This window comes from Tachypleus tridentatus, chromosome 10 (assembly GCF_004210375.1).
Source record: "Tachypleus tridentatus isolate NWPU-2018 chromosome 10, ASM421037v1, whole genome shotgun sequence".
Lineage (NCBI taxonomy): Eukaryota > Metazoa > Arthropoda > Merostomata > Xiphosura > Limulidae > Tachypleus > Tachypleus tridentatus.
Window position 1 is genome coordinate 123,153,366 of NC_134834.1, and position 27,602 is coordinate 123,180,967.

A 27,602-nucleotide genomic window follows, 5' to 3' on the forward strand; every position below is an offset into this window, starting at 1 on the left:
TAGGAGTCTTAAAACTTACTTTTATTTTCCGTTATCAGGTCTCTACTAACAAATTAAGACATTATTAGTTTAGAAGTGTCGGTTGACATTATATTATTATTTATTCGTATAATTTTGAAACTAATATGCTCAGCCTACAAAAGTCAGTCTTACCTCTACGGTTCATCATATAGTCAATCACCAGCTTCCTCTGGGTCCGTATATCCTCACCACATAAAATAATCCTCATCGGATTATTCAGTTCAAATTAAGAAATAGTTGTTAAATTACCACAAATATAATTGCTGAATATTCGCTTGCTTCATATTACTTAAAAAAAAAGAACTTACTGAAAACGAGACTTAGACATAAACATCTCAGTAGGCTACAATAGAGTAGGAACTAAAGTGCAAAGAAAAGTGTGTGTAGATTCCTAGATGATACTTAGTACATTGCAAATTCAATAAAGAAAAACAGGCGTATACAATTTTTAAGTTTATTTTAAATTAATTAATATTTTCACTTAACTCAAAACTAGGTTTAACCGTTATTTTAAAATAAAAATAACATCTATTACTACAAATAGTCACGGTAAATACATATATTAAAGAAAAGAGAAAATATGTCCAAAATGTATAAAACTAAACAGATAATATTCAACTAATTATACGGCATCTGTGAAATAACAGAAAGATAACATAAAATTAAACTTTTAGTAAAAATGAAGTCATGTCAATAAATCTTTTTTTTTTTAACAGAGAGAGCTTTAAATAAGAAAATAAATCCACACGCCAATTCATGAACTATAAACATATATGAGTATTTTCTTCGATATGAAATATATATTTGTAGATTGTAATATATGTCATCAGAAAGCAATGATACAAAAAAATTCAACAATACACTATAAATTTTAAGCACGAAAATTAGATCATTCAACATCACAGAAAATTTGAATTGTTTTTATTTTAATTATTTATACTTTAGTTAAATAATGTTCTGATCAAATGACGGTAATTCTCACCAGATGTCTAATCAGGACATCTTTTGGTCTTTACAGTTCTGTCTAGTAAAAACACTCTCAGGTGTAATAGCAGGGATACAAATCGCTTTGATAGGCCTTGATGATTAGCCTGCGGCAAATAATGTGTACTGTAATATTGAAAAATAGACTCGACAAGCTTTCTAAATACTATAATTTTCACCACTTTAAATAAAATTGTTATGTCGTAATCATATTTCACCAACTAATTTTTATCAGGAAAATTGAAATAAACCAATAATTTCAAACTCATTGCGAAAGTACTCAATATTTCAAATATCTGTGTTGTTTTTTTTATAGTAAAGCCACATTGGGCTATCTACTAAGTCCACCGAGGGGAATCGAACTCCCTGATTTAAGCCTTGTAAATCCGTAGACTTACCGCATAATTTACGTGAAGGATATAATTTCAAATACTACTACTACTACTCTTTTTGGTTATTTTAGAATTTTAGTATTGTTTGTTTCATTTGCTAAATGTAATTTTATTTGTGTACGTGCTTTAGTCCTAAAACACTAGTGCTCATAACAGTTTTAATTTTGGTCTTTTAGTCTTAACTACTACGCTCGCACTGTGTTTGTCAAACAACCAATTTGCCTTATTCTTAAGTTCGCTATTTGAGTCATGGGATCTAAAGTATACTGACCATAGTTTCTGAGTTTTTACTACGTGCAACGAAAAACCTCGATAAATATGTTCGATTGATCCTAGATATCAGCTAGAAGCAGACACCTAAACGAACAAAAATTTACGAGGCTCACAATGTTATTTACCAAGTATCTTTACTTACATGGAAGATCAAATAAAATTTAGGTTTATAAAGTTCACAATACCAAATTCTGATTTCTTTACATACTGTTATTTATTAGTAATTATAATATTTCTAAAATGTTATAATTTTGTCATTTGGTTGTTTAGAAATTGAAATATTACAACTTATTTAAGCAAATATAAACTTTTAATGGAGTAAAACGAAGGACAAAACTATTAAGCGTTAAAAATGCTATCTAAAAGTATTTGTTAGTGTTTACAGGCACTTATTAGTTTGTTAAAAGTAAGTTCCATTCAGTTACGCCTGATTTAAAACTAAGGCTTCCCGTAACAACCATTTAATAATTTTTCTAGCATGAAAAACACGTTTATAGGAAAACGTAGTTTTTTTTTTTTCTTATAAAGTATTGACATAACATAGTCCAGAGTTGCTAACAAAAAAAACTAAGTGATGGTAAATGAAGAAATAACATCTGTATAAACAGTCAAAACAAGGTTAAGAGAATAAATTATTATTTATACCAACATCAGAAAGGATACCACACTTGAAAATTACAATAACAATCAAGTATTACTGAAACCTCTTAACGATAAAAGCACGAGACTTGAGATAGAAAATCACTTGACCGTTAGGCCTTGTGCGTTCTCATACATGCGCACAATACGAATTTTGTGTTAGGTTCTAGAGATCATAGAATGTCACTTTGTGAATCGAGAACTCCCTTTATAAATATCTATACAAAATTTTCTGCATCGCCATGGCATGCCAAATAGGGCAATGTCAACGGAAAATGCTTGTGCGCATGTGAAAATTTGAAAAAGTCCTAGATTTTTATGCTTTACGAATGTTTGTCCCATATTTCATGAATTTCTCACACAGTTTCTTCAGTTGCCAGATGTAGCGGTGCAATATATTTTAATAGTCATTGCTAATTCAGGATGAGATCTCAGTAAACATCTGAAGTACGAAAGAAAATGGCTCTTTAGGATATTTTCCATCGTGGCCCTCTCTCTGCATTAGAGTTTAGTTCTGAGTTTAGTATTTTACATGTAAAGCATGAATAGGCCTAACTAATTTTATCTACCTTGGCAAAAGATATAATGAACAGCACAAAGAAATGTATTCTAAAAAATAAAAAAAGTTCAGATTTTACGAAATGTGAAAGATGGACATAAAAACTTAACACTTCTAATGACAATTTCTAGCAATATTCCACATGCAAAATATATCTAAGAAACATAGAATGCTGCTCTAGGTTAACAAAGTAGTCGTTAGAAGGTGAAAATAGGCTTAAAGACTAGACAAGACAAGGCTGTATAGTGTAGACTATAAACAGTGACGTAGGCCTAACATATTAAGCCAAAGCTTAAAAGGCTACATGAACGTTATAATGCCATAACAATAACTTTTTTATGTATATAATATTTTTACTTTTACAAAATTGTACAAAATAAGCATGTGTTACATGTGAAAGGTTACCAAGTAATTTTCAAATTTAACTAACACAATTCTTTCACAATAACAGCTACGAGTGACTAGTTTTACTACAATTTTCTAAAGCTAATTCTACTTCAGGCCTAACTAAAGCTCCTGGTTATGTTTAGTAGACATTATGTTTTCTGACAGCCAGTAAACCTACTGAATATCGATAAAGCTTACACTCTAACAAATAATGCACAAAATTTACATGGGCTAGTGGGTGTGGCAGTATAATCGCGTCCCTTAAACTGCGTACCTATATGTGTAACATATTTAACACATGTAAAAAGGCAAACTAAGATATCAACGAATTGCACAATTCTTAGTGAAAATTGCAAAAAAAATCCAAGAGCACATGCCCCAAGACCCCATTCTCCAATTTAGCATCACCTTTTATAGATTTTGTGTGTTCCCCTGCTGTATGGTAAGTATTGGGTGTTCTTATATCTCTAGTTACTTACACAACACACAGACCATTCTGTACTCTTTGTATTATATGATGTGATGATCATTGCACTGTATGTTCTCACCCTTTAGTTAAGCCTAAACTTTATTGTCGGAAAGCTAGAAAAAACAACTAATGTTCAGAACGTAAACAGGATTTATGACACAGTCTTGTTTCTTGTAAAACATAACAGCACATGGTGTAACTTTCTTCAATAGCATATCTTTATCTTGTGTTGGATATAAAATCATGTGCTTCCGTTTCTTAAGTGATAAAAAACGTTCACTGAATGGAAGTAACTTTCTACATGTTACTTTATCTCCTCTGTTGGTGACGTAGGCTACTTCGTAGCATCAGTTTCAAGCTGTCCTGTTCAGAAACACTACTTCGTAGCATCAGTTTCAAGCTGTCCTGTTCAGAAACACTACTTCGTAGCGTCAGTTTCAAGCTGTCCTGTTTAGAAACACTACTTTTTTGTTAGAATTTATTTCCACTGTTTTTCAATATGCGAAACCTTCATATATTCGCTGTTTTGCTGGATACATCAGGTTCTTACTACATTACTTTCTTTGTATGTACTCTGAAAATAAATGTTCATGTACAAGACACAGAGTGCTATTTTTTAATATTATTTGCTAAGAAGATTTGAACATAAGGGCTTTAAAGAAACACTGTATTAAGTATGTCTCGTTACATGAGTGTTCCGATGTTACGATTAACCTACAGATTTTATACCACTTTTCTTACTTAAGGCTTGCTGGTTTTATCCTCTGTTGCGCCTATAAGCGTGCTTTGAAGTATCCATTAGTAGTGCGAAACACTGAAACCTATAGTATGAAACCAGAGGTATAAGTACGCGAGAAAATATTCCCCAAGGAATGGTTCCATAAAATTCTAACTGTAGCTGACTCGTCAAATGGTTTTGGGATGTGAAAGTTTCAACAACCCAAAGCGCTCCGTTACTGAGCGCGATAAACGTTACAATCTCTCTTCCTGGACGTTTTTCTTTAAGCTGTTCTTCACCGCCACAGGAACTACGCTCCACTTGGTGGATGAACAACGACTGGAGACAAGAATGGAGTAGTAACAAAGCGCCATCGATGCATGATATTAAATGATGCTCAGAATATAACCTTGAGCCTCCAACAATTAAGGTGAGAATCCCATACGCGTGAACGGAAAGAATTCCGATGTGAAGAAATACTCCGTTAGTTCCAGTGTTCTTACAAACCTCGGGTCGTAACTGTCGTATCTGTATCAATCCAACAAAAATGACGATTACAGAAAATCCTAGAATGGCACAGTGAAATGTAGCCAATGTAAGAAGACTGTCAAAGCCTTTGATTCCATGACTTTCGGGCAGAAGAACAATAATTAGAATGACTAGGGTAGCTATAAGAAGAAGGATTCCAAAAATGAGACCCACATAGGCTTTTTGACAGTCCATCTTCCAAAACGGTAACGTTTGTTTACTGGACTCTTTAAAAACTTCGTACTCGCCATCCTGGATTGTATAGTCGATGTTTGCCCAGAAAAAGTGACAAATCATAGCTGCTAGCAAACTGTACTGAATAAGAAATGGGTGGAGAAAAGGCGCAGCTTGCCACCAGACATCACCAGCAGTGGAATTTTTTATACAATCAAAGAATGCTATGGTTTCCTCCTTGATAGAAGGCTTCACTTCTTGCCACCGACAAACAGGGGAAGCTAGATGTAAAAATTATAACAAAATATCAGTTTAATTTTAAAGTTACATCTTCAGTGAAATATGAAAATCTATATTCCAAGTATTAGCAATATGGTGACTTCAAGAAGCGTGTGTCTGATTGACTGCACAAGTATTAGCAATATGGTGACTTCAAGAAGCGTGTGTCTGATTGACTGCAATGATTTGTTGTTCTTACTTTTTATCATTTACAAGTTACTTTAGTTCAAAAAGTCACTCGGTGTTTCTAGATCGACCAATAGGTTTTTCACCGAGCAGCTAATATGATGACTTATCTCGATTAATTGAACAAATGATTGGTTGAGATATAATCTTAGGGCTTCACAAAGGCTCTTCATCATCCCTAATTTTGAATAGAAAGGCTAACGGGAAATGCAGTTATTCAACAGCACCCTCCGCCAAATTTTTGGCTACTCTAATATATTAATGCTTTCACCGTTATTTTTTGTAATTCAAAGACAGGAAAACTGAATTGGTGACTAGTACGTTGAGTTTGGCCTTATTTGTAAAATCAAACGTCAATAATATAACAAAAGCCTTGAATTATCTTTGTAGTTACATAAGACTTAGAGCGTAGCAGTTAGTTGCACCTTACTGGCTCAGCGGTAAGTTTGCAGGCTTACGTCATTAAAACTCAGGGTTTGATACCTATGATGGGCAGAACACAGATAGCCAACTGTATAGCTTTGCGCTTAACAACAAACAAACAAACAAAACCACTATCAACTAGTTACCGCAGTAATGCATGTAATAGCTTTTTTAGCGCAACACTACGCAATAGGCTATCTGCACTTTGTTCACAGCGGGGATCGAGCCCAGGATTTGAGCGTCAAGTGGGACAACTAGTTGTTTTTCAAGTGTCCTATAGAAGAATATAATAATAATTATATACGTTTGGCCTTTTATTGCTGCTGCTTTAGAATAACATAAGTAAAATAGAAAACAGACAACCAGGAATTAAACAGAAGAAAAACATCGTTATAAATACATACTGTAAACTTGATGAGTTCCTCTTTCGTCAAATGTATGAACAGTAACGGTATGGGTGTGTAGAGGATATTCACTGGTTGACTGAATGGTCACGTGATTATCCATCTGCCATTCACGAGCTGTCTCCCGTATGATAAGTTGAAACCATACGATCAAATTTGCAACGATTAAGTGCACGATAATCACGTGACGTAGCCATCCAAGGGACTTGATAATAATCTATTAAATAAAATAACAACCAGATATAATCTTTTATTTATCAACTTCTGTCACGTGTACCAAAAGACTAGAACTTTTTAACCAGGGGAACAAATTGTACCATATTTTGTTCTTACCTTCACATTCATGAGAAGAAAATGCATCTGGAGCAAAGTAAAAACGCCTTGAAGAATGGGCTGAAGTAGGGTTAACTGTCTAACACAAGAGGTCTTTGTTGAAAACAAGGCGGCTGCTTCCATTCCGAGAAACACCAAATTGCCCATTCCAAAAACTAAATTATTGGGAAAGTAAAGTTGGGTTGTTAGAGTGAATGATCTCGACTGTTTAAACCTACTATTAACAGGCTAATAGCAATTTTTTTATTTAGAGGGAGTCAATGATCTAAAAACAATTAGTTTCAATACTGTAAAGTTCGCAGGGTTGAAATTATCTTAGAATACTAATTCCGTGCACAGATTTCTTTTAAAGTTAAAGTAGTTATAATAATTACACAAAAAAAGTAGGTTTAATAGTTTTTTATTTTTAAAGATCGTTTTTTCTTCTTCTTTAAGGAACACTTAACTTTTCGGAACTTTAATTCTATAGACTTATAAGTTTTAAAAACAAACAAAGAGAAACTAATATTTCTTTTCAGTTTGTGTTTCCCTGGAATAAAGAATAATTTAATGTCCACAATAGAAGAGAAAGAAAAAGTTAATACCAGTGTTATAAAATTACGATTAATTAATTTAGTTTGTTTGTTTTTGAATTTCGCAAAAGCTACACGAGGGCTATCTGCGCTAGCCGTCCCGAATTTAGCAGTGTAAGACTAGAGGGAAGGCAGCTAGTCATCACCACCCACTGCCAACTCTTGAGCTAGTCTTTTACCAACGAATAGTGAAATTGATCGTAACATTACAACGCCCCCACGGCTGAAAGGGGGAGAATATTTGGTGTGAGATTCGAACCCGCGACCCTCAGATTACGAGTCGAACGCCTTAACATGCTTGGCCCTGTCGGGCCAATTAATTTAGAACAAATTTGAAGGGATTACTAAGAGCTTATTATTATGTCTCTGATAAGTCGAATTTTAACACTACGTTCAAGGAACATAATTGGCATTTAGCAATAATTTCGTTTCTTGGTAAAAATATAGTTCTACAGACCTTGAACCAGAAAGTTCTGGTTCTTGGAAGGGAACTTGAATTCTAGTCCAGTTTAGGAGCTTCATTGGAGCCTAAACAGTGACTAGACTAGAGTTTAGGCTATGATTACCTATAGTTTATTATTTCAAATACTATATCTTATATTATTGTTTATTATGTAAAAGGAACTATATTATGTTGTTTCAACTGTCTTATAATTAAAAATAAACACTTAAGCAATCTTGTTTATCGTTTTAAAGAAAATGTTACCTAAAACTCCAATTCGCAGGTAAATGCTAACGTTAGATGCGTAAATTGGCCCTCTGTTGAGAGAATCCGGAACGTGATTGTCCCTTGATATCGAAGGAGTGTTATTTTTTCTTAGAAATTTCTTCACAGCTAATATGACATAAACATTTACTAAAAACAACACAGCCCCTCCGAGAAGATAAGACAGAAGGTATCCCTGAAAAAGGAAAGTTTTTATCATTATTGTATTAGAAACATTTGTCAGCATTAAATAAGATCGTCTGTCATTGGCATGAGCTGACGTTTATAGCTGTAACTGAGAACTTGGCCTAATGAGCATTTTGAAACTCGATCTATAAGTGACAAATGTATATGGAAAACGTGCACAAGGTTATCTGTCTTGTCTCGAAAATCTTGTCCAAGTAATATATCAAGAGAAGCATGTTATTACTGCAAAGCTTGCCCCAAGCACCAGGATACACGAGCCTTAAGAGTTCTACAGAAATGAGTGGAAAGTCAATACATTTAATTAATTAATTTAAAAGAGAAGCATACAGAGGGCTAAATGCACTTTATAAGAATGGTTTATACGTGTTAATGCAATGACATGGATATGGAACGTAGCGCCACAAACCTGTATATTTAGTTATACAAACAAGAGCATATTTAGTTCTTGGCGTGCAAAAAAAGAAAAACAAGTTGACAATTGGGGTCTTGTTTTGGAAAGAAATTCGATATTAATGTTATCAGATAATCTGTGTACAGTGAAACGACTCTAACTTTCCAAAAGCAATGTCTTATATCAATGAGGAGCAATGCCATAGTTACGAAAGAGAATCTTCCAACCCAGAGAGTCACTATGATGAAGTTGTGTCTCTCTTTACTAACTTTGAGTTGATAAAAAACTATTATTTAAAGCTGGTGAAGTGACACTAAGTTTCAGAAACACCTACTAATCAGAGAATATTTTCAAGAGAAAGGTAGTATAAGATTGGAATGACAGCAACCCAATTAATGACATTCTCTTCAGATCTCACAATCAAACTATGACATTCTCTTCCGGTCTCACAATCAAACTATGTCATTCTCTTCAGATCTCACAATCAAACTATGACATACTCTTCAGGTCTCACAATCAAACTATGTCATTCTCTTCAGATCTCACAATCAAACTATGACATACTCTTCAGGTCTCACACTATGACATACTCTTCAGGTCTCACAATCACACTATGTCATTCTCTTCAGGCCTCAAACTATGACATACTCTTCAGGTCTCACAATCAAACTATATGCTTCTGATCTGCTTAAACGTAGTCGTTGAAGGTCTGTAGAAAGCTCAACATTTGTGGTATAAAAACGTCCACACCTCATCATGAAAGCTATGGGAACATTTAGATACCAGACAGCAGTGGAACTGAAGTAGTTCCAAGGACAACACTGATCCTGGAATATTTTTATTATAAAGTGCAATCAACCCTCAGTGTTCTCCACTTTGGGGACAAAATAAGTCCTAGATGTGTAAGAATTTTATTAAGTCAATATTTCTTATTACTGAAAATAGTAAAGAGTAATCGATCATAGGTTTAATCGCAAAGTAACTTTATATCCAAAATTGAATTAAAACTGGTTGTTATAGTGTGCATACGTTTTCCAAGTCTGTTTGGTATAAATAAATATACTTGCCTTATGTATTAGGCCTACTATATTTTAACACTATATTTTTTATTTAATCCATTACGGATTTTTTTTTTTAAATTAGAAGAGTGTATAGTAATAACAGTATTCCAACCAAACTCTGTTCATCATGTCCATCGTCAACGACATGTTTTGCTCAATCCAGAGTTCATCAGCTCAGCTGGGATACATCAAACAGAGTAGTGGTCTAGAGTAAGTAAACACTGCAGTGTTAAACATAATAGGTCCAATAATAATGTTATTATTAATACAAGTTGAATTAACACTGAACGACTTGTCGACAGATGGTTATAGAAGAATAATTTCACTTACTTGGAAGAAGAGAAGAGGGATTCGATTTGGAAGAAACTCTGTGATCAGTAAAACTAAAGCAGCCACGACTAGCAACTTGGCATACAAAGTGCTCAAAAAACGTGCACAGTCGTTCGAAGCTCTGTAGTACCTGAATCCGGTCAAAAAACGACATATTCAAACAATAAAATCATACGCTTTATTGGCCATTTAAAGCAGATTTATTATGAATAAATTAGTGTTTTATGCTGTTTATAAAAAATCGTTATTTCATACATAAAAATAAAAAATAATAAATTTATAGCGCTGTTAATATGAAACCACAAAAATCTTAAGGGATATTTGTGACCCAGGATACCGCTGATTAACTTATTAGGTTGTCACTTCCTAGCCAATCTTAAAGGTTACATGCTAAATTTTGTAACAATCGGTTCAGCGGTTTACCAGTTCTAAGTGGACACACGACAAACATTTGTCAAGTAATGGTTTGCCAGTTCTAAGTGGACACACGACAGACTTTTGTCAAGTAATGGTTTGCCAGTTCTAAGTGGACACACAACAGACTTTTGTCAAGTAATGGTTTGTCAGTTCTAAGTGGACACACAACAGACTTTTGTCAAGTAATGGTTTGTCAGTTCTAAGTGGACACACAACAGACGTTTGTCAAGTAATGGTTTGCCAGTTCTAAGTGGACACACAACAGACTTTTGTCAAGTAATGGTTTGCCAGTTCTAAGTGGACACACGACAGACTTTTGTCAAGTAATGGTTTGTCAGTTCTAAGTGGACACACAACAGACTTTTGTCAAGTAATGGTTTGCCAGTTCTAAGTGGACACACAACAGACTTTTGTCAAGTAATGGTTTGCCAGTTCTAAGTGGACGCACAACAGACTTTTGTCAAGTAATGGTTTGTCAGTTCTAAGTGGACACACAACAGACTTTTGTCAAGTAATGGTTTGTCAGTTCTAAGTGGACACACAACAGACTTTTGTCAAGTAATGGTTTGCCAGTTCTAAGTGGACACACGACAGACGTTTGTGAAGTAATGGTTTGCCAGTTCTAAGTGGACACACGACAGACGTTTGTGAAGTAATGGTTTGCCAGTTCTAAGTGGACACACAACAGACTTTTGTCAAGTAATGGTTTGTCAGTTCTAAGTGGACACACAACAGACTTTTGTCAAGTAATGGTTTGTCAGTTCTAAGTAGACACACGACAGACTTTTGTCAAGTAATGGTTTGTCAGTTCTAAGTGGACACACAACAGACTTTTGTCAAGTAATGGTTTGTCAGTTCTAAGTGGACACACAACAGACTTTTGTCAAGTAATGGTTTGTCAGTTCTAAGTGGACACACGACAGACTTTTGTCAAGTAATGGTTTGCCAGTTCTAAGTGGACACACAACAGACTTTTGTCAAGTAATGGTTTGCCAGTTCCAAGTGGACACACAACAGACTTTTGTCAAGTAATGGTTTGTCAGTTCTAAGTGGACACACGACAGACTTTTGTCAAGTAATGGTTTGTCAGTTCTAAGTGGACACACAACAGACTTTTGTCAAGTAATGGTTTGCCAGTTCTAAGTGGACACACGACAGACGTTTGTCAAGTAATGGTTTGCCAGTTCTAAGTGGACACACAACAGACTTTTGTCAAGTAATGGTTTGTCAGTTCTAAGTGGACACACAACAGACTTTTGTCAAGTAATGGTTTGTCAGTTTTACGTGGACACACGACAGACTTTTGTCAAGTAATGGTTTGTCAGTTCTAAGTGGACACACAACAGACTTTTGTCAAGTAATGGTTTGTCAGTTCTAAGTGGACACACAACAGACTTTTGTCAAGTAATGGTTTGTCAGTTCTAAGTGGACACACAACAGACTTTTGTCAATAATGGTTTGTCAGTTCTAAGTGGACACACGACAGACTTTTGTCAAGTAATGGTTTGTCAGTTCTAAGTAGACACACAACAGACTTTTGTCAAGTAATGGTTTGTCAGTTCTAAGTAGACACACAACAGACTTTTGTCAAGTAATGGTTTGTCAGTTCTAAGTGGACACACAACAGACTTTTGTCAAGTAATGGTTTGTCAGTTCTAAGTGGACACACAACAGACTTTTGTCAAGTAATGGTTTGTCAGTTCTAAGTGGACGCACAACAGAATTTTGTCAAGTAATGGTATGCATGACAGCTTCCACTTTATCCTCTTTTGTTTTTCCAAAGTTATGTATACGGATATAAAACTAATCTGTATATCCGCAACCATTTCTCTAATGTAAGTCGTTAAGTTTTTGTTTGTTTTGAAGCGCAAAACTTCACAATGGGCCTTCTGTGTTCTGTACACCGCGAGTTTCGAAACCCGATTCTTAGCACTATACGTTCTCAGACTGACAACGGAGTCATCTGGCGGAGGGTGCTAATTTGTTATGATAACTTAGGTAAAATTCCCTTTCTTTAATCAAAGGAAGTAAGAAAGGAAAAGGGTTTCTTTACTGAACCTCACCCTAAACCATTCGAGGATTATCCGCGTTAGCCGCTCATAACTTTCAAGTGATAGAGGAAACGAGCTCGTCAACACCGCCCACCACCAACTCTACTAACGAATAGCGGGATTGACTGTCGTATAATAACGTCCTCACGGCGAAAGAGCAAGCTTGTTTGGTGACGTAAATTTTACGTCTTACAGATTGGGAGTCGAGCGCTCTAACCATCAAACACAGTTGAGTATCTCAATGTTATAATTAGTTGATTACTTGTCTTTTCGTCAAGATGTACTGCACCTTCATTCTTAGAGACGTTGTAATGTGTAAACACAACTTGACAGCATGTTCTCTATACCGATTATACTTTGTTATATCGAGAGTCAGGAAGTTGCATCACAGGCTGGGTAAGTTTGATAAACAGTTACTAAGTGGACAGTGTGTGTGTTTTCTCACAGTAAAGCCACATCGGGCTATTTGCTGAGTCTATAGAAGGGAATCGAACCCCTGATCATACCGCTGTACCAGCATGGGACTCTAAGTATTCTATTCTCTGGATTTCATTATCGCTTTAATTTACAAAAATGTAGGTTTCAGTTGAAAACTGTGTAAGTGAACATTCTCAGTGAATCTGTTTGGTGTTAGTGGTAGATAGTTAACACGATGATTCTTAACGTTTCTGTATTAACACTGAACATACTGTAGATAGTTAACACGATGATTCTCAACGTTTCTGTATTAACACTGAACATACTGTAGATAGTTAACACGATGATTCTCAACGTTTCTCTATTAACACTGAACATACTGTAGATAGTTAACACGATGATTCTCAACGTTTCTCTATTAACACTGAACATACTGTAGATAGTTAACACGATGATTCTCAACGTTTCTCTATTAACACTGAACATACTGTAGATAGTTAACACGATGATTCTCAACGTTTCTCTATTAACACTGAACATACTGTAGATAGTTAACACGATGATTCTCAACGTTTCTCTATTAACACTGAACATACTGTAGATAGTTAACACGATGATTCTCAACGTTTCTGTATTACCACTGAACATACCTACTGCACATTACTGCAGATGTGTTTAAAATCTATTTATCTAAACAATAAATAACGTTCTGAATTGATTTTATTTGTGATATCGAGATAATTATAGGAAGATAAAAACAAAACGTGATTCACTTGTTTAATGAATACAAATGTGAGACACTAAAGACAGATAAAAGCTAATTTCCTAGAAAGTAAAAACAGAATTAAAATATGAAAATATTTCGAAACTTACCTTGGAAGAGAAGCTGTTGTATCTGACACATTACAGTCAACGACCTCTGCCGGTGGTGGAGGTAATGACAAGTTATCTAGTTCTCCATCGGATGCTTTAATCTTGGAAGACGAGTCCGGTGGAGGAGGAACTGATGTTTCTTCGATAACCGGATCAGTGGAGAAAGTCATGTGGTTTGTGGTACTAAGATCGTCAGCACTGGGCAGCATTGTGCTTCTTACAAAATAAAACCTAATAAAATACCCAGTCTTTAACAAATGGAAGAACAAAACATTTTTGTACAATGATAAACCAGAATCTTATGTGTTAAAACAATTTACTAATAAAACTAAAACCAAAACCCACACGTCATAAACGTTGGTCTAAATCGATGTGATTATAAAACTGTACAGAGAACACGTTTACATCCTGTGAAGTTCATGTTCACTATGCAGGGGCATGTCATAGTCTTTTTAAGTGGAATGCTATCTTTTTTTTTTGTCCGCTGTTAGAACAGTGCAGCCCATACTCTTACTCCAGACTGGAGCTGCAATCGGATGCATCAGTACTGTTAAGTGTTAGGGTAGAACTCAACACTTGTGTCGACTCATGTAATACGTAAAGTTAAGTTAGAAGTAAGAAAAGAAAGAAAATACCCGACGCATCTGGTTTTGAGATTAATAATAGACTACATCGCAATAATTCTAGTTGACGTCATGTGCTTTGTTTTTTCACTTTCGACAATGTTGAATAGCACATTAAGTTACCTAACTTTCACAAGTGACGTTTCTGAGCACATGTACGGATTTTTTTTTCTAGTTGACGAATATTTTTGTATCTATGCAGAAAGACGCACGTGTTAGATACGTAAATTATGCGGCAATGTAAGATGTAAAATAGAACTGTAAACACAAAGCATTGTTCGAGTTATTACACCTAGAGATTTGCCGTAAAATACAAGAGTAAACGAAAAGAAAAAAATACAAAAAATATCGCATGGATATATTGTACAACGACATATAACTCTTTCACGAGAAGTTACGTCACTTAACATGTCAAAATAATTACTTCTGGTATTTTCTCAGTGTATAATATTAACATTTAAATATTTGAAATTAAGCCTAAGTATAACGTTACTTCTAAATATTTAAGCTTATTTTAAAAAATGTTAGGACATATATTCTAGTATCGTGTTCTCTCGGTATTAGACTTGTTACGAATGGTTGAGTACGGTATAGTAAAACAAATATGGATATACAAATAAGCACGAGACAACCACAGAGGATATAAAGTAGCAGTGGAACTGAATGTATCATAACTACATTTTAACATTGTTTTACGTTTCGTAAAGTAGTGCGATGGTATAAAAAAGACTGATTTTCTTTGGGAAGGAAAAATAAGAGTTCTTTCAGGCGAAACAATCGTATGTTCAGATCAAAAAGAAGTGTTCAAATCGAGGATTTAGACTTTAGAGACATGGACACCGCTTAAACGTAATGCACTGTAAAACAAAGATATAAAAATTAACCCAAGCAATGGCGTAACTACGATCTTTGTGCTCCCCTCCCGCAAAAATTTGAAAAGGCCTCACACACACACACACACACACACAAAGCACAAGGACAAGCTTTACCCTCTGAGACTTCAGATTCGATGTTCTGGGGGTTGTCTTAATTATTGTACCCCCAGAGTTCTATCCCCGCATAGCGGTCTCTGACACATGGTGTTTACGCCATTAAACTTGGAATGTAAAAAAAAACCTGTAACAACACCTACACCAATCACGGTAAGCAAGGTGTAACACTTTGTTAGAGGTGAGAATCTACGAGCAGAAGATCACTTAGAAAAATCGTCTGAATGTTCCAGGTGGAAGCACAATGAAGAAGAACATCTGTTATGTGTCAGTACATAGCACAATGAAGAACATCTGTTATGTGGCAGTACATAGCACAATGAAGAAGAACATCTGTTATGTGGCAGTACATAGCACAATGACTAAGAACATCTGTTATGTGGCAGTACATAGCACAATGAAGAACATCTGTTATGTGGCAGTACATAGCACAATGAAGAACATCTGTTATGTAGCAGAACATAGCACAATGAAGAAGAACATCTGTTATGTGGCAGAACATAGCACAATGAAGAACATCTGTTATGTAGCAGTACATAGCACAATGAAGAACATCTGTTATGTGGCAGTACATAGCACAATCAAGAAGAACATCTGTTATGTGGCAGTACATAGCACAATGAAGAACATCTGTTATGTGGCAGTACATAGCACAATCAAGAACATCTGTTATGTGGCAGTACATAGCACAATGAAGAAGAACATCTGTTATGTAGCAGTACATAGCACAATGAAGAAGAACATCTGTTATGTGTCAGTACATAGCACAATGAAGAAGAACATCTGTTATGTGGCAGTACATAGCACAATGAAGAACATCTGTTATGTGGCAGTACATAGCACAATCAAGAACATCTGTTATGTGGCAGTACATAGCACAATGAAGAACATCTGTTATGTGGTAGTACATAGCACAATGAAGAACATCTTTTATGTAGCAGTACATAGCACAATGAAGAACATCTGTTATGTGGCAGTACATAGCATAATGAAGAAAACATCTGTTATGTGGCAGTACACAGTACATAGCACAATGAAGAACATCTGTTATGTGGCAGTACATAGCACAATGAAGAACATCTGTTATGTAGCAGTACATAGCACAATGAAAAAACATCTGTTATGTGGCAGTACATAGCACAATGAAGAACATCTGTTATGTGGCAGTACATAGCACAATGAAGAAAACATCTGTTATGTAGCAGTACATAGCACAATGAAAAACATCTGTTATGTGGCAGTACATAGCACAATGAAGAAAACATCTGTTATGTGGCAGTACATAGCACAATGAAGAACATCTGTTATGTGGCAGTACATAGCACAATGAAAAAAACATCTGTTATGTGGCAGTACATAGCACAATGAAGAACATCTGTTATGTGGCAGTACATAGCACAATGAAGAAAACATCTGTTATGTGGTAGTACATAGCACAATGAAGAACATCTGTTATGTGGTAGTACATAGCACAATGAAGAACATCTTTTATGTAGCAGTACATAGCACAATGAAGAACATCTGTTATGTGGCAGTACATAGCACAATGAAGAAAACATCTGTTATGTGGCAGTACACAGTACATAGCACAATGAAGAACATCTGTTATGTGGCAGTACATAGCACAATGAAGAACATCTGTTATGTAGCAGTACATAGCACAATGAAAAAAACATCTGTTATGTGGCAGTACATAGCACAATGAAGAAAACATCTGTTATGTGGCAGTACATAGCACAATAAAGAACATCTGTTATGTGGCAGTACATAGCACAATGAAGAACATCTGTTATGTAGCGGTACATAGCACAATGAAGAAAACATCTGTTATGTGGCAGTACATAGCACAATAAAGAACATCTGTTATGTGGCAGTACATAGCACAATGAAGAACATCTGTTATGTGGCAGTACATAGCACAATGAAGAACATCTGTTATGTGGCAGTACATAGCACAATGAAGAAAACATCTGTTATGTGGCAGTACATAGCACAATGAAGAACATCTGTTATGTGGCAGTACATAGCACAATGAAGAAAACATCTGTTATGTGGCAGTACATAGCACAATGAAGAACATCTGTTATGTGGCAGTACATAGCACAATGAAGAACATCTGTTATGTGGCGGTACATAGCACAATGACTAAGAACATCTGTTATGTGGCGGTACATAGCACAATGACTAAGAACATCTGTTATGTGGCAGTACATAGCACAATGAAGAAGAACATCTGTTATGTAGCAGTACATAGCACAATGAAGAACATCTGTTATGTGGCAGTACATAGCACAATGAAGAACATCTGTTATGTGGTAGTACATAGCACAATGAAGAACATCTGTTATGTGGCAGTACATAGCACAATGAAGAAAACATCTGTTATGTGGCAGTACATAGCACAATGAAAAACATCTGTTATGTGGTAGTACATAGCACAATGAAGAACATCTGTTATGTAGCAGTACATAGCACAATGAAGAACATCTGTTATGTGGTAGTACATAGCACAATGAAGAACATCTGTTATGTAGCAGTACATAGCACAATGAAGAACATCTGTTATGTGGCAGTACATAGCACAATGAAGAACATCTGTTATGTGGCAGTACATAGCACAATGAAGAAAACATCTGTTATGTGGCAGTACATAGCACAATGAAGAACATCTGTTATGTAGCAGTACATAGCACAATGACTAAGAACATCTGTTATGTGTCAGTACATAACACAATGAAGAACATCTGTTATGTAGCAGTACATAGCACAATGAAGAACATCTGCTATGTAGCAGTAAATAGCACAATGAAGAAAACATCTGTTATGTGGCAGTACATAGCACAATGAAGAACATCTGTTATGTAGCAGTACATAGCACATTGAAGAACATCTGTTATGTGGCAGTACATAGCACAATGAAGAAAACATCTGTTATGTGGCAGGACATAGCACAATGAAGAACATCTGTTATGTGGCAGTACATAGCACAATGAAGAACATCTGTTATGTGGCGGTACATAGCACAATGACTAAGAACATCTGTTATGTGGCAGTACATAGCACAATGAAGAAGAACATCTGTTATGTAGCAGTACATAGCACAATGAAGAACATCTGTTATGTGGCAGTACATAGCACAATGAAGAACATCTGTTATGTGGTAGTACATAGCACAATGAAGAACATCTGTTATGTGGCAGTACATAGCACAATGAAGAAAACATCTGTTATGTGGCAGTACATAGCACAATGAAGAACATCTGTTATGTAGCAGTACATAGCACAATGAAGAAGAACATCTGTTATGTGTCAGTACATAGCACAATGAAGAACATCTGTTATGTAGCAGTACATAGCACAATGAAGAACATCTGTTATGTAGCAGTACATAGCACAATGAAGAAAACATCTGTTATGTGGCAGTACATAGCACAATGAAGAACATCTGTTATATAGCAGTACATAGCACAATGAAGAAAACATCTGTTATGTGGCAGTACATAGCACAATGAAGAACATCTGTTATGTAGCAGTACATAGCACAATGAAGAACATCTGTTATGTAGCAGTACATAGCAGTACATAGCACAATGAAGAACATCTGTTATGTGGCAGTACATAGCACAATGAAGAACATCTGTTATGTGGCAGTACATAGCACAATGAAGAACATCTGTTATGTGGCAGTACATAGCACAATGAAGAACATCTGTTATGTGGCAGTACATAGCACAATGAAGAACATCTGTTATGTAGCAGTACATAGCACAATGAAGAACATCTGTTATGTAGCAGTACATAGCACAATGAAGAACATCTGTTATGTGGCAGTACATAGCACAATGAAGAACATCTGTTATGTGGTAGTACATAGCACAATGAAGAACATCTGTTATGTAGCAGTACATAGCACAATGAAGAACATCTGTTATGTGGCAGTACATAGCACAATGAAGAAGAACATCTGTTATGTGGCAGTACATAGCACAATGAAGAACATCTGTTATGTGGCAGTACATAGCACAATGAAGAAGAACATCTGTTATGTGGCAGTACATAGCACAATGAAGAACATCTGTTATGTAGCAGTACATAGCACAATGAAGAACATCTGTTATGTGGCAGTACATAGCACAATGAAGAAAACATCTGTTATGTGGCAGTACACAGTACATAGCACAATGAAGAACATCTGTTATGTGGCAGTACATAGCACAATGAAGAACATCTGTTATGTAGCAGTACATAGCACAATGAAAAAACATCTGTTATGTGGCAGTACATAGCACAATGAAGAACATCTGTTATGTGGCAGTACATAGCACAATGAAGAACATCTGTTATGTGGCAGTACATAGCACAATGAAGAACATCTGTTATGTGGCAGTACATAGCACAATGAAGAAGAACATCTGTTATGTGGCAGTACATAGCACAATGAAGAACATCTGTTATGTGGCAGTACATAGCACAATGAAGAACATCTGTTATGTGGCAGTACATAGCACAATGAAGAACATCTGTTATGTGGCAGTACATAGCACAATGAAGAAAACATCTGTTATGTGGCAGTAGCACACAGAACATCAGTACATAGCACAATGAAGAACATCTGTTATGGGGCAGTACATAGCACAATGAAGAACATCTGTTATGTGGCAGTACATAGCACAATGAAGAACATCTGTTATGTGGCAGTACATAGCACAATGAAGAACATCTGTTATGTGGCAGTACATAGCACAATGAAGAAAACATCTGTTATGTGGCAGTACATAGCACAATGAAGAACATCTGTTATGTGGCAGTACATAGCACAATGAAGAAAACATCTGTTATGTGGCAGTACATAGCACAATGAAGAACATCTGTTATGTGGCAGTACATAGCACAATGAAGAAAACATCTGTTATGTGGCAGTACATAGCACAATGAAGAACATCTGTTATGTGGCAGTACATAGCACAATGAAGAAAACATCTGTTATGTGGCAGTACATAGCACAATGAAGAACATCTGTTATGTGGCAGTACATAGCACAATGAAGAACATCTGTTATGTAGCAGTACATAGCACAATGAAGAACATCTGTTATGTGGCAGTACATAGCACAATGAAGAAAACATCTGTTATGTGGCAGCAGTACATAGCACAATGAAGAACATCTGTTATGTGGCAGTACATAGCACAATGAAGAACATCTGTTATGTAGCAGTACATAGCACAATGAAAAACATCTGTTATGTGGCAGTACATAGCACAATGAAGAACATCTGTTATGTGGCAGTACATAGCACAATGAAGAACATCTGTTATGTGGCAGTACATAGCACAATGAAGAACATCTGTTATGTAGCGGTACATAGCACAATGAAGAAAACATCTGTTATGTGGCAGTACATAGCACAATGAAGAACATCTGTTATGTGGCAGTACATAGCACAATGAAGAACATCTGTTATGTGGCAGTACATAGCACAATGAAGAACATCTGTTATGTGGCAGTACATAGCACAATGAAGAAAACATCTGTTATGTGGCAGTACATAGCACAATGAAGAACATCTGTTATGTGGCAGTACATAGCACAATGAAGAAGAACATCTGTTATGTGGCAGTACATAGCACAATGAAGAACATCTGTTATGTGGCAGTACATAGCACAATGAAGAACATCTGTTATGTGGCAGTACATAGCACAATGAAGAACATCTGTTATGTGGCAGTACATAGCACAATGAAGAAGAACATCTGTTATGTAGCAGTACATAGCACAATGAAGAACATCTGTTATGTGGTAGTACATAGCACAATGAAGAACATCTGTTATGTAGCAGTACATAGCACAATGAAGAACATCTGTTATGTGGCAGTACATAGCACAATGAAGAACATCTGTTATGTAGCAGTACATAGCACAATGAAGAACATCTGTTATGTGGCAGTACATAGCACAATGAAGAACATCTGTTATGTGGCAGTACATAGCACAATGAAGAAGAACATCTGTTATGTGGCAGTACATAGCACAATGAAGAACATCTGTTATGTGGCAGTACATAGCACAATGACTAAGAACATCTGTTATGTGGCAGTACATAGCACAATGAAGAACATCTGTTATGTAGCAGTACATAGCACAATGAAGAACATCTGTTATGTGGCAGTACATAGCACAATGAAGAAAACATCTGTTATGTGGCAGTACATAGCACAATGAAGAACATCTGTTATGTAGCAGTACATAGCACAATGAAGAACATCTGTTATGTGGCAGTACATAGCACAATGAAGAAGAACATCTGTTATGTGGCAGTACATAGCACAATGAAGAACATCTGTTATGTGGCAGTACATAGCACAATGAAGAACATCTGTTATGTGGCGGTACATAGCACAATGACTAAAAACATCTGTTATGTGGCAGTACATAGCACAATGAAGAAGAACATCTGTTATGTGGCAGTACATAGCACAATGAAGAACATCTGTTATGTGGCAGTACATAGCACAATGAAGAACATCTGTTATGTGGTAGTACATAGCACAATGAAGAACATCTGTTATGTGGCAGTACATAGCACAATGAAGAAAACATCTGTTATGTGGCAGTACATAGCACAATGAAGAACATCTGTTATGTAGCAGTACATAGCACAATGAAGAAGAACATCTGTTATGTGGCAGTACATAGCACAATGAAGAACATCTGTTATGTAGCAGTACATAGCACAATGAAGAACATCTGTTATGTAGCAGTACATAGCACAATGAAGAAAACATCTGTTATGTGGCAGTACATAGCACAATGAAGAACATCTGTTATGTGGCAGTACATAGCACAATGAAGAACATCTGTTATGTGGCAGTACATAGCACAATGAAGAAAACATCTGTTATGTGGCAGTACATAGCACAATGAAGAACATCTGTTATGTAGCAGTACATAGCACAATGAATGAAGAACATCTGTTATGTAGCAGTACATAGCACAATGAAGAACATCTGTTATGTAGCAGTACATAGCACAATGAAGAACATCTGTTATGTAGCAGTACATAGCACAATGAAGAAAACATCTGTTATGTGGCAGTACATAGCACAATGAAGAACATCTGTTATGTAGCAGTACATAGCACAATGAAGAACATCTGTTATGTGGCAGTACATAGCACAATGAAGAACATCTGTTATGTAGCAGTACATATAGCACAATGAAGAAAACATCTGTTATGTGGCAGTACATAGCACAATGAAGAACATCTGTTATGTGGCAGTACATAGCACAATGAAGAACATCTGTTATGTGGCGGTACATAGCACAATGAAGAACATCTGTTATGTGGCAGTACATAGCACAATGAAGAACATCTGTTATGTAGCAGTACATAGCACAATGAAGAACATCTGTTATGTGGCAGTACATAGCACAATGAAGAACATCTGTTATGTAGCAGTACATAGCACAATGAAGAACATCTGTTATGTGGCAGTACATAGCACAATGAAGAAGAACATCTGTTATGTGGCAGTACATAGCACAATGAAGAACATCTGTTATGTGGCAGTACATAGCACAATGAAGAAGAACATCTGTTATGTGGCAGTACATAGCACAATGAAGAACATCTGTTATGTAGCAGTACATAGCACAATGAAGAAGAACATCTGTTATGTGGCAGTACATAGCACAATGAAGAACATCTGTTTTGTGGCAGTATATAGCACAATGAAGAACATCTGTTATGTGGCAGTACATGGCACAATGAAGAACATCTGTTATGTGGCAGTACATAGCACAATGAAGAACATCTGTTATGTGGCAGTACATAGCACAATGAAGAACATCTGTTATGTGGCAGTACATAGCACAATGAAGAAGAACATCTGTTATGTGGCAGTACATAGCACAATGAAGAACATCTGTTATGGGGCAGTACATAGCACAATGAAGAAGAACATCTGTTATGTGGCAGAACATAGCACAATGAAGAACATCTGTTATGTGGCAGTACATAGCACAATGAAGAAGAACATCTGTTATGTGTCAGTACATAGCACAATGAAGAACATCTGTTATGTGGCAGTACATAGCACAATGAAGAAGAACATCTGTTATGTGGCAGTACATAGCACAATGAAGAACATCTGTTATGTGGCAGTACATAGCACAATGAAGAAGAACATCTGTTATGTGGTAGTACATAGCACAATGAAGAACATCTGTTATGTGGCAGTACATAGCACAATGAAGAACATCTGTTATGTGGCAGTACATAGCACAATGAAGAAGAACATCTGTTATGTGGCAGTACATAGCACAATGAAGAACATCTGTTATGTGGCAGTACATAGCACAATGAAGAAGAACATCTGTTATGTGGCAGTACATAGCACAATGAAGAACATCTGTTATGTGGCAGTATATAGCACAATGAAGAACATCTGTTATGTGGGAGAACATAGCACAATGACTAAGAACATCTGTTCGGAAAAAGGGGTAAAAGTCAAGTCATTTCCACAACATATAAATTCAACTGCCGCCTACTTCAAGCAGCTGGAGTACAAAACGAATGTTGAAATGGGCGTTGTGAACCCTGTTGTTCATTAGGCAGTGCTTTCCAACCTTTTCCAATATCAATCACCCCTATACATTTTTCACAATAGTTAACTCACCATAGTGCGTTAAAAAAACGAAAACTTACTAAATTAAAATGTATTATGTGTTAAATATACCTCAAACTACAGCTACAATGAACACAGACGTTTCCCTATTACTAACTATTAGACAGGCCTATATTACTAAATCTTTTTAAAGCACACTTTGTCATAGCCTGGTGTTGGAATAATAAACACAGTATTCCGAATTAATATACATGACAGAATGTTTTATTGTGCAAGATAAAGTTTTAAATTTGTTTTCAAACAATCATTTAGAAAAGGCCCTAAGCCAGAGTATAATTCATAATACTTGTTTACCCCACCACTCACCCCGATTCTGATTTCATTAACATCTGAGTGAATCATTTATTCAGTTGAGAAGTATTGTACTAGAGAGCTTATGGAAAGCATCAGGGAGGAATGGTAATTCGTACATGACAGTCTTGTTAATGAATCTTTTACAATTGTATCTACGCTGTAGGTCTATTGTTAACTTGCATGGTTATCAGTCAGACGTGGCGACATGACATGTAACGACGTTATGAGACTCGAAATGTGCTATAATATAATACACTCAATCTGCGTATGTTTAGGTTATTGTCTGATACAATAAGTTCAACATTGTCTAAAGTCCGTTAAGATGCTTTTAAACAATACTGTGTTGGTTATTGCCAAGAAACAATATCAGCTGAGTTTTTATTGGCATGATTCAGTTTTCTGAAACAATGGAAATTGCTCATTGTTAAGTTGTTTAAAATAATACAAAGTTTCACATAATATAATCAGAATGAATCAGTGCAAATTGCGTTCGCTTTTAACAAACAATGTTGCTTTTCAGTGGCGGCCCGGCATGGCCAGGTGGTTAAGGCACTCGACTCGTAATCCGAGGGTCGCGAGTTCGAATCCCCGTCGCACCAAACATGCTCGCCCTTTCAACGGTGGGAGTGTTATAATGTGACTGTTAATCCCACTATTCGTTGGTAAAAGAGTAGCCCAAGAGTTGGCGGTGGGTGGTGATGACTAGCTGCCTTTTCTCTAGTCTTCCACTATTAAATTAAGGACGGCTAGCGCAGATAGCCCTCGTGTAGCTTTGCGCGAAATTCATAAAACCAAACCAAACCTCTTCAGCGGCACAGCGGACTTAAAAAGCTAGAAATCCAGTTAGAAAAAGCTAAAAATACAAAAATTAATTTATGAGCAGCAGTGAAGAGGCTGTACCTAAAATTAACACCGATAAAATATATTTCTGTTTCCTTCGCTTGAGGGGTCCTCCCGGTGGTACAGCGGTAAGTCTAAGGACTTACAACGCTAAAATCAATGGTTCAAATAGATCGACGTGGTTTTGGTATAAGAAAACACACGCACTCTCGTTTGACGGTATCCAAAATCTACGCGAAATTTAAATTATAAGCGATATATGGGAATAAAGAGACTTAAGATAGAATGAAAGCATTGTATGGTCAGGTTAAAGTTCACGGTTAAGTATTAACTGGGAAATATCCAAGAACACTTAATTAAAGATAAGTGTTGTTACTTAAGTTTACCTTGAAATATCTGTTGTCTCACAGGTTTCGTTTCGACTCTCGCTTTATCCTGCTACATTCTCTGATGATTAACAGGTTATTACATATAGAAATCATATACGAGTTTTCCTAGGATAAAACGTCTAATTTTTTCGAGATATACCTGGAATGAAACGAGGTTATAACGCACGTTTAAAAATCAATAACTCATTATTTTATAACTAATGAACCAGAGATTATATAATAAGGGACCGTCTATGTATTATTATAATCAGGTCGTTTCTTTATCTTCTTCTTAACGAACGAACGAAACGTAAATACTGACCAACCGGTAGATGTGCTCTTGTTTCTATTGGCCCCTTCGTAAACTGGCTGAAAGCTAACGATGAACGCGCCATCTTGCGGTAGCAGAGGAGTGACAATTATCTGAAGTGATCTACACTTAATGTCTGTATGTACGTATATATTATTTCAGACGCAAAGAGAGAGATAGAGAGTAAGACAGGAGGAATTAAAGACTTATATGTAACGACAAAGCGCCACCTTTTTTATACACCGCGCCATGTGTATCGGTTTGTGTTGAAGACTGTTACGTGACAAAGATCAGATTCTTATTATATAGCAACAGATTGTGAACATGACCAGGATTCAACAGGAACACAAACAGTTCACTATCGAGTAATATCAAGCATCGTAATGAAAGGACTAACAAAGAGGTTTTGTTGTTTGTTGTACCCAGAGTTTCATGTAGCAAGTGTTACCTTGCAAGATATTAGAAGTGAAGAATGCATTTAAAAAAAACAGAAAGAAAAAATCCGGAATGAATCACGTGACCAATTAAAGTCACTGGACTAAAGCTAAATAGATATTCTGTGTTCATTTATTTACTGAATCAAATTCTATTCTTTATTTCAATTCATAGATCTTTCTATCATTAAGTACTAAGTTGTGCTCACTCAAGATATCGAATTCTAGTTTATAGCGCTTTAAACTATCAAGTTTATCGCTGAGCCACCTAGTGGCTATTTATGAAGTCTATGAAGCCATTTCTGTGTATTTAACGACTTTTTTCCTTAAGCAGACTTTGAAAGTCAATCCTTATATCTGATTCAACACAATATAAATAAACTGTTACCAGTATCCTCTAGCTTGTTAAGCGCAAAACAACACAGTGGGCTATTGTGCCCTTGTATGCCCTCACGTTTCCTGCTAAGCCATGTGGGGTGGAGGCAACAAAGGGTATCGTTATATGTAAAAACGGCTGGTTTGGGTTGAGAAAAGTTTTTATCCATCACTGACAATGGATACCGTTGTTTTAGCTCGAGGTATAAAAACATTTCATAAACATATGACTGACTTTTCTTCTAGAGTTTAATGATTTGTAAATGGATTCAATTTGAGTACCGTGTGTGCGCATGGATGACCCTCCACAAGTCCATAACTCGTGTCACGTTAGTATTATTTATTTATCTGTTCGTCCGTCCACCGATCGCTCGATCTATTTAATGATATATAATGCTTTGAACAGTTAATATAAACTTTGATGAAGTTTGAAAACATCTGTGTTGTAATGTCCATCATAAGTAGAGCCATATAATGGTGTATAGTGCATCGAACAGTTAGTTAGACAGTTTTCACTTGGACATTCTACAACTCACATAGACCTGGTTAATTTATGGAGTGTCACTATTGTGGTTACGCTGAATGTTAACCCTTTCTTTAGAATCAACCAACTTGTTGTATAATTTAATAATTATTGCAGAATTTCCTTTGACAAACAACCACTCATAAAAAGAGAACAAGAAACACTTACCTCGCTCACTGTTGGGATGATCACCTCCTGTACTTGCTGACCTAACAAAGACAGCTTGAGTCGTTGGTTATCTCTGTTGACGTTTAAGATTCTGTGTACACAAACAAGACTTAGTTGTGCTGAACGAAGAGTTTCCCACCACAGTATACGTTGTAATTACCAGTCCTCAACTCTAAACATTACCCGGCAGCCATCTGTG

General features: G+C 36.0%; 1 protein-coding gene across 3 annotated transcripts; it reads right to left on the reverse strand.

Moving 5' to 3' along the window:
• On the reverse strand, nucleotides 1–27,551 carry LOC143230243 (proton channel OtopLc-like). Of its 3 annotated transcripts, XM_076463443.1 has the most exons (8): nucleotides 27,404–27,548; nucleotides 25,612–25,753; nucleotides 13,795–14,025; nucleotides 10,037–10,166; nucleotides 8,048–8,243; nucleotides 6,770–6,924; nucleotides 6,437–6,653; nucleotides 1–5,425 (listed from the first exon to the last, which is right to left on the reverse strand). In XM_076463443.1, the coding sequence occupies exons 3-8, from the start codon at nucleotides 14,001–14,003 to the stop codon at nucleotides 4,482–4,484; spliced, it is 1,851 nt and encodes a 616-aa protein (XP_076319558.1). In that variant the 5' UTR covers nucleotides 14,004–14,025; nucleotides 25,612–25,753; nucleotides 27,404–27,548; the 3' UTR covers nucleotides 1–4,481. The 3 variants fall into 3 exon arrangements, with proteins under 3 accessions (XP_076319558.1, XP_076319557.1, XP_076319559.1); XM_076463442.1 differs by lacking the exon at nucleotides 25,612–25,753 and having other exon boundaries at nucleotides 27,404–27,551; XM_076463444.1 differs by lacking the exons at nucleotides 25,612–25,753; nucleotides 27,404–27,548 and adding an exon at nucleotides 14,140–14,316.
• Nucleotides 27,552–27,602: the final 51 nt, after the last annotated feature.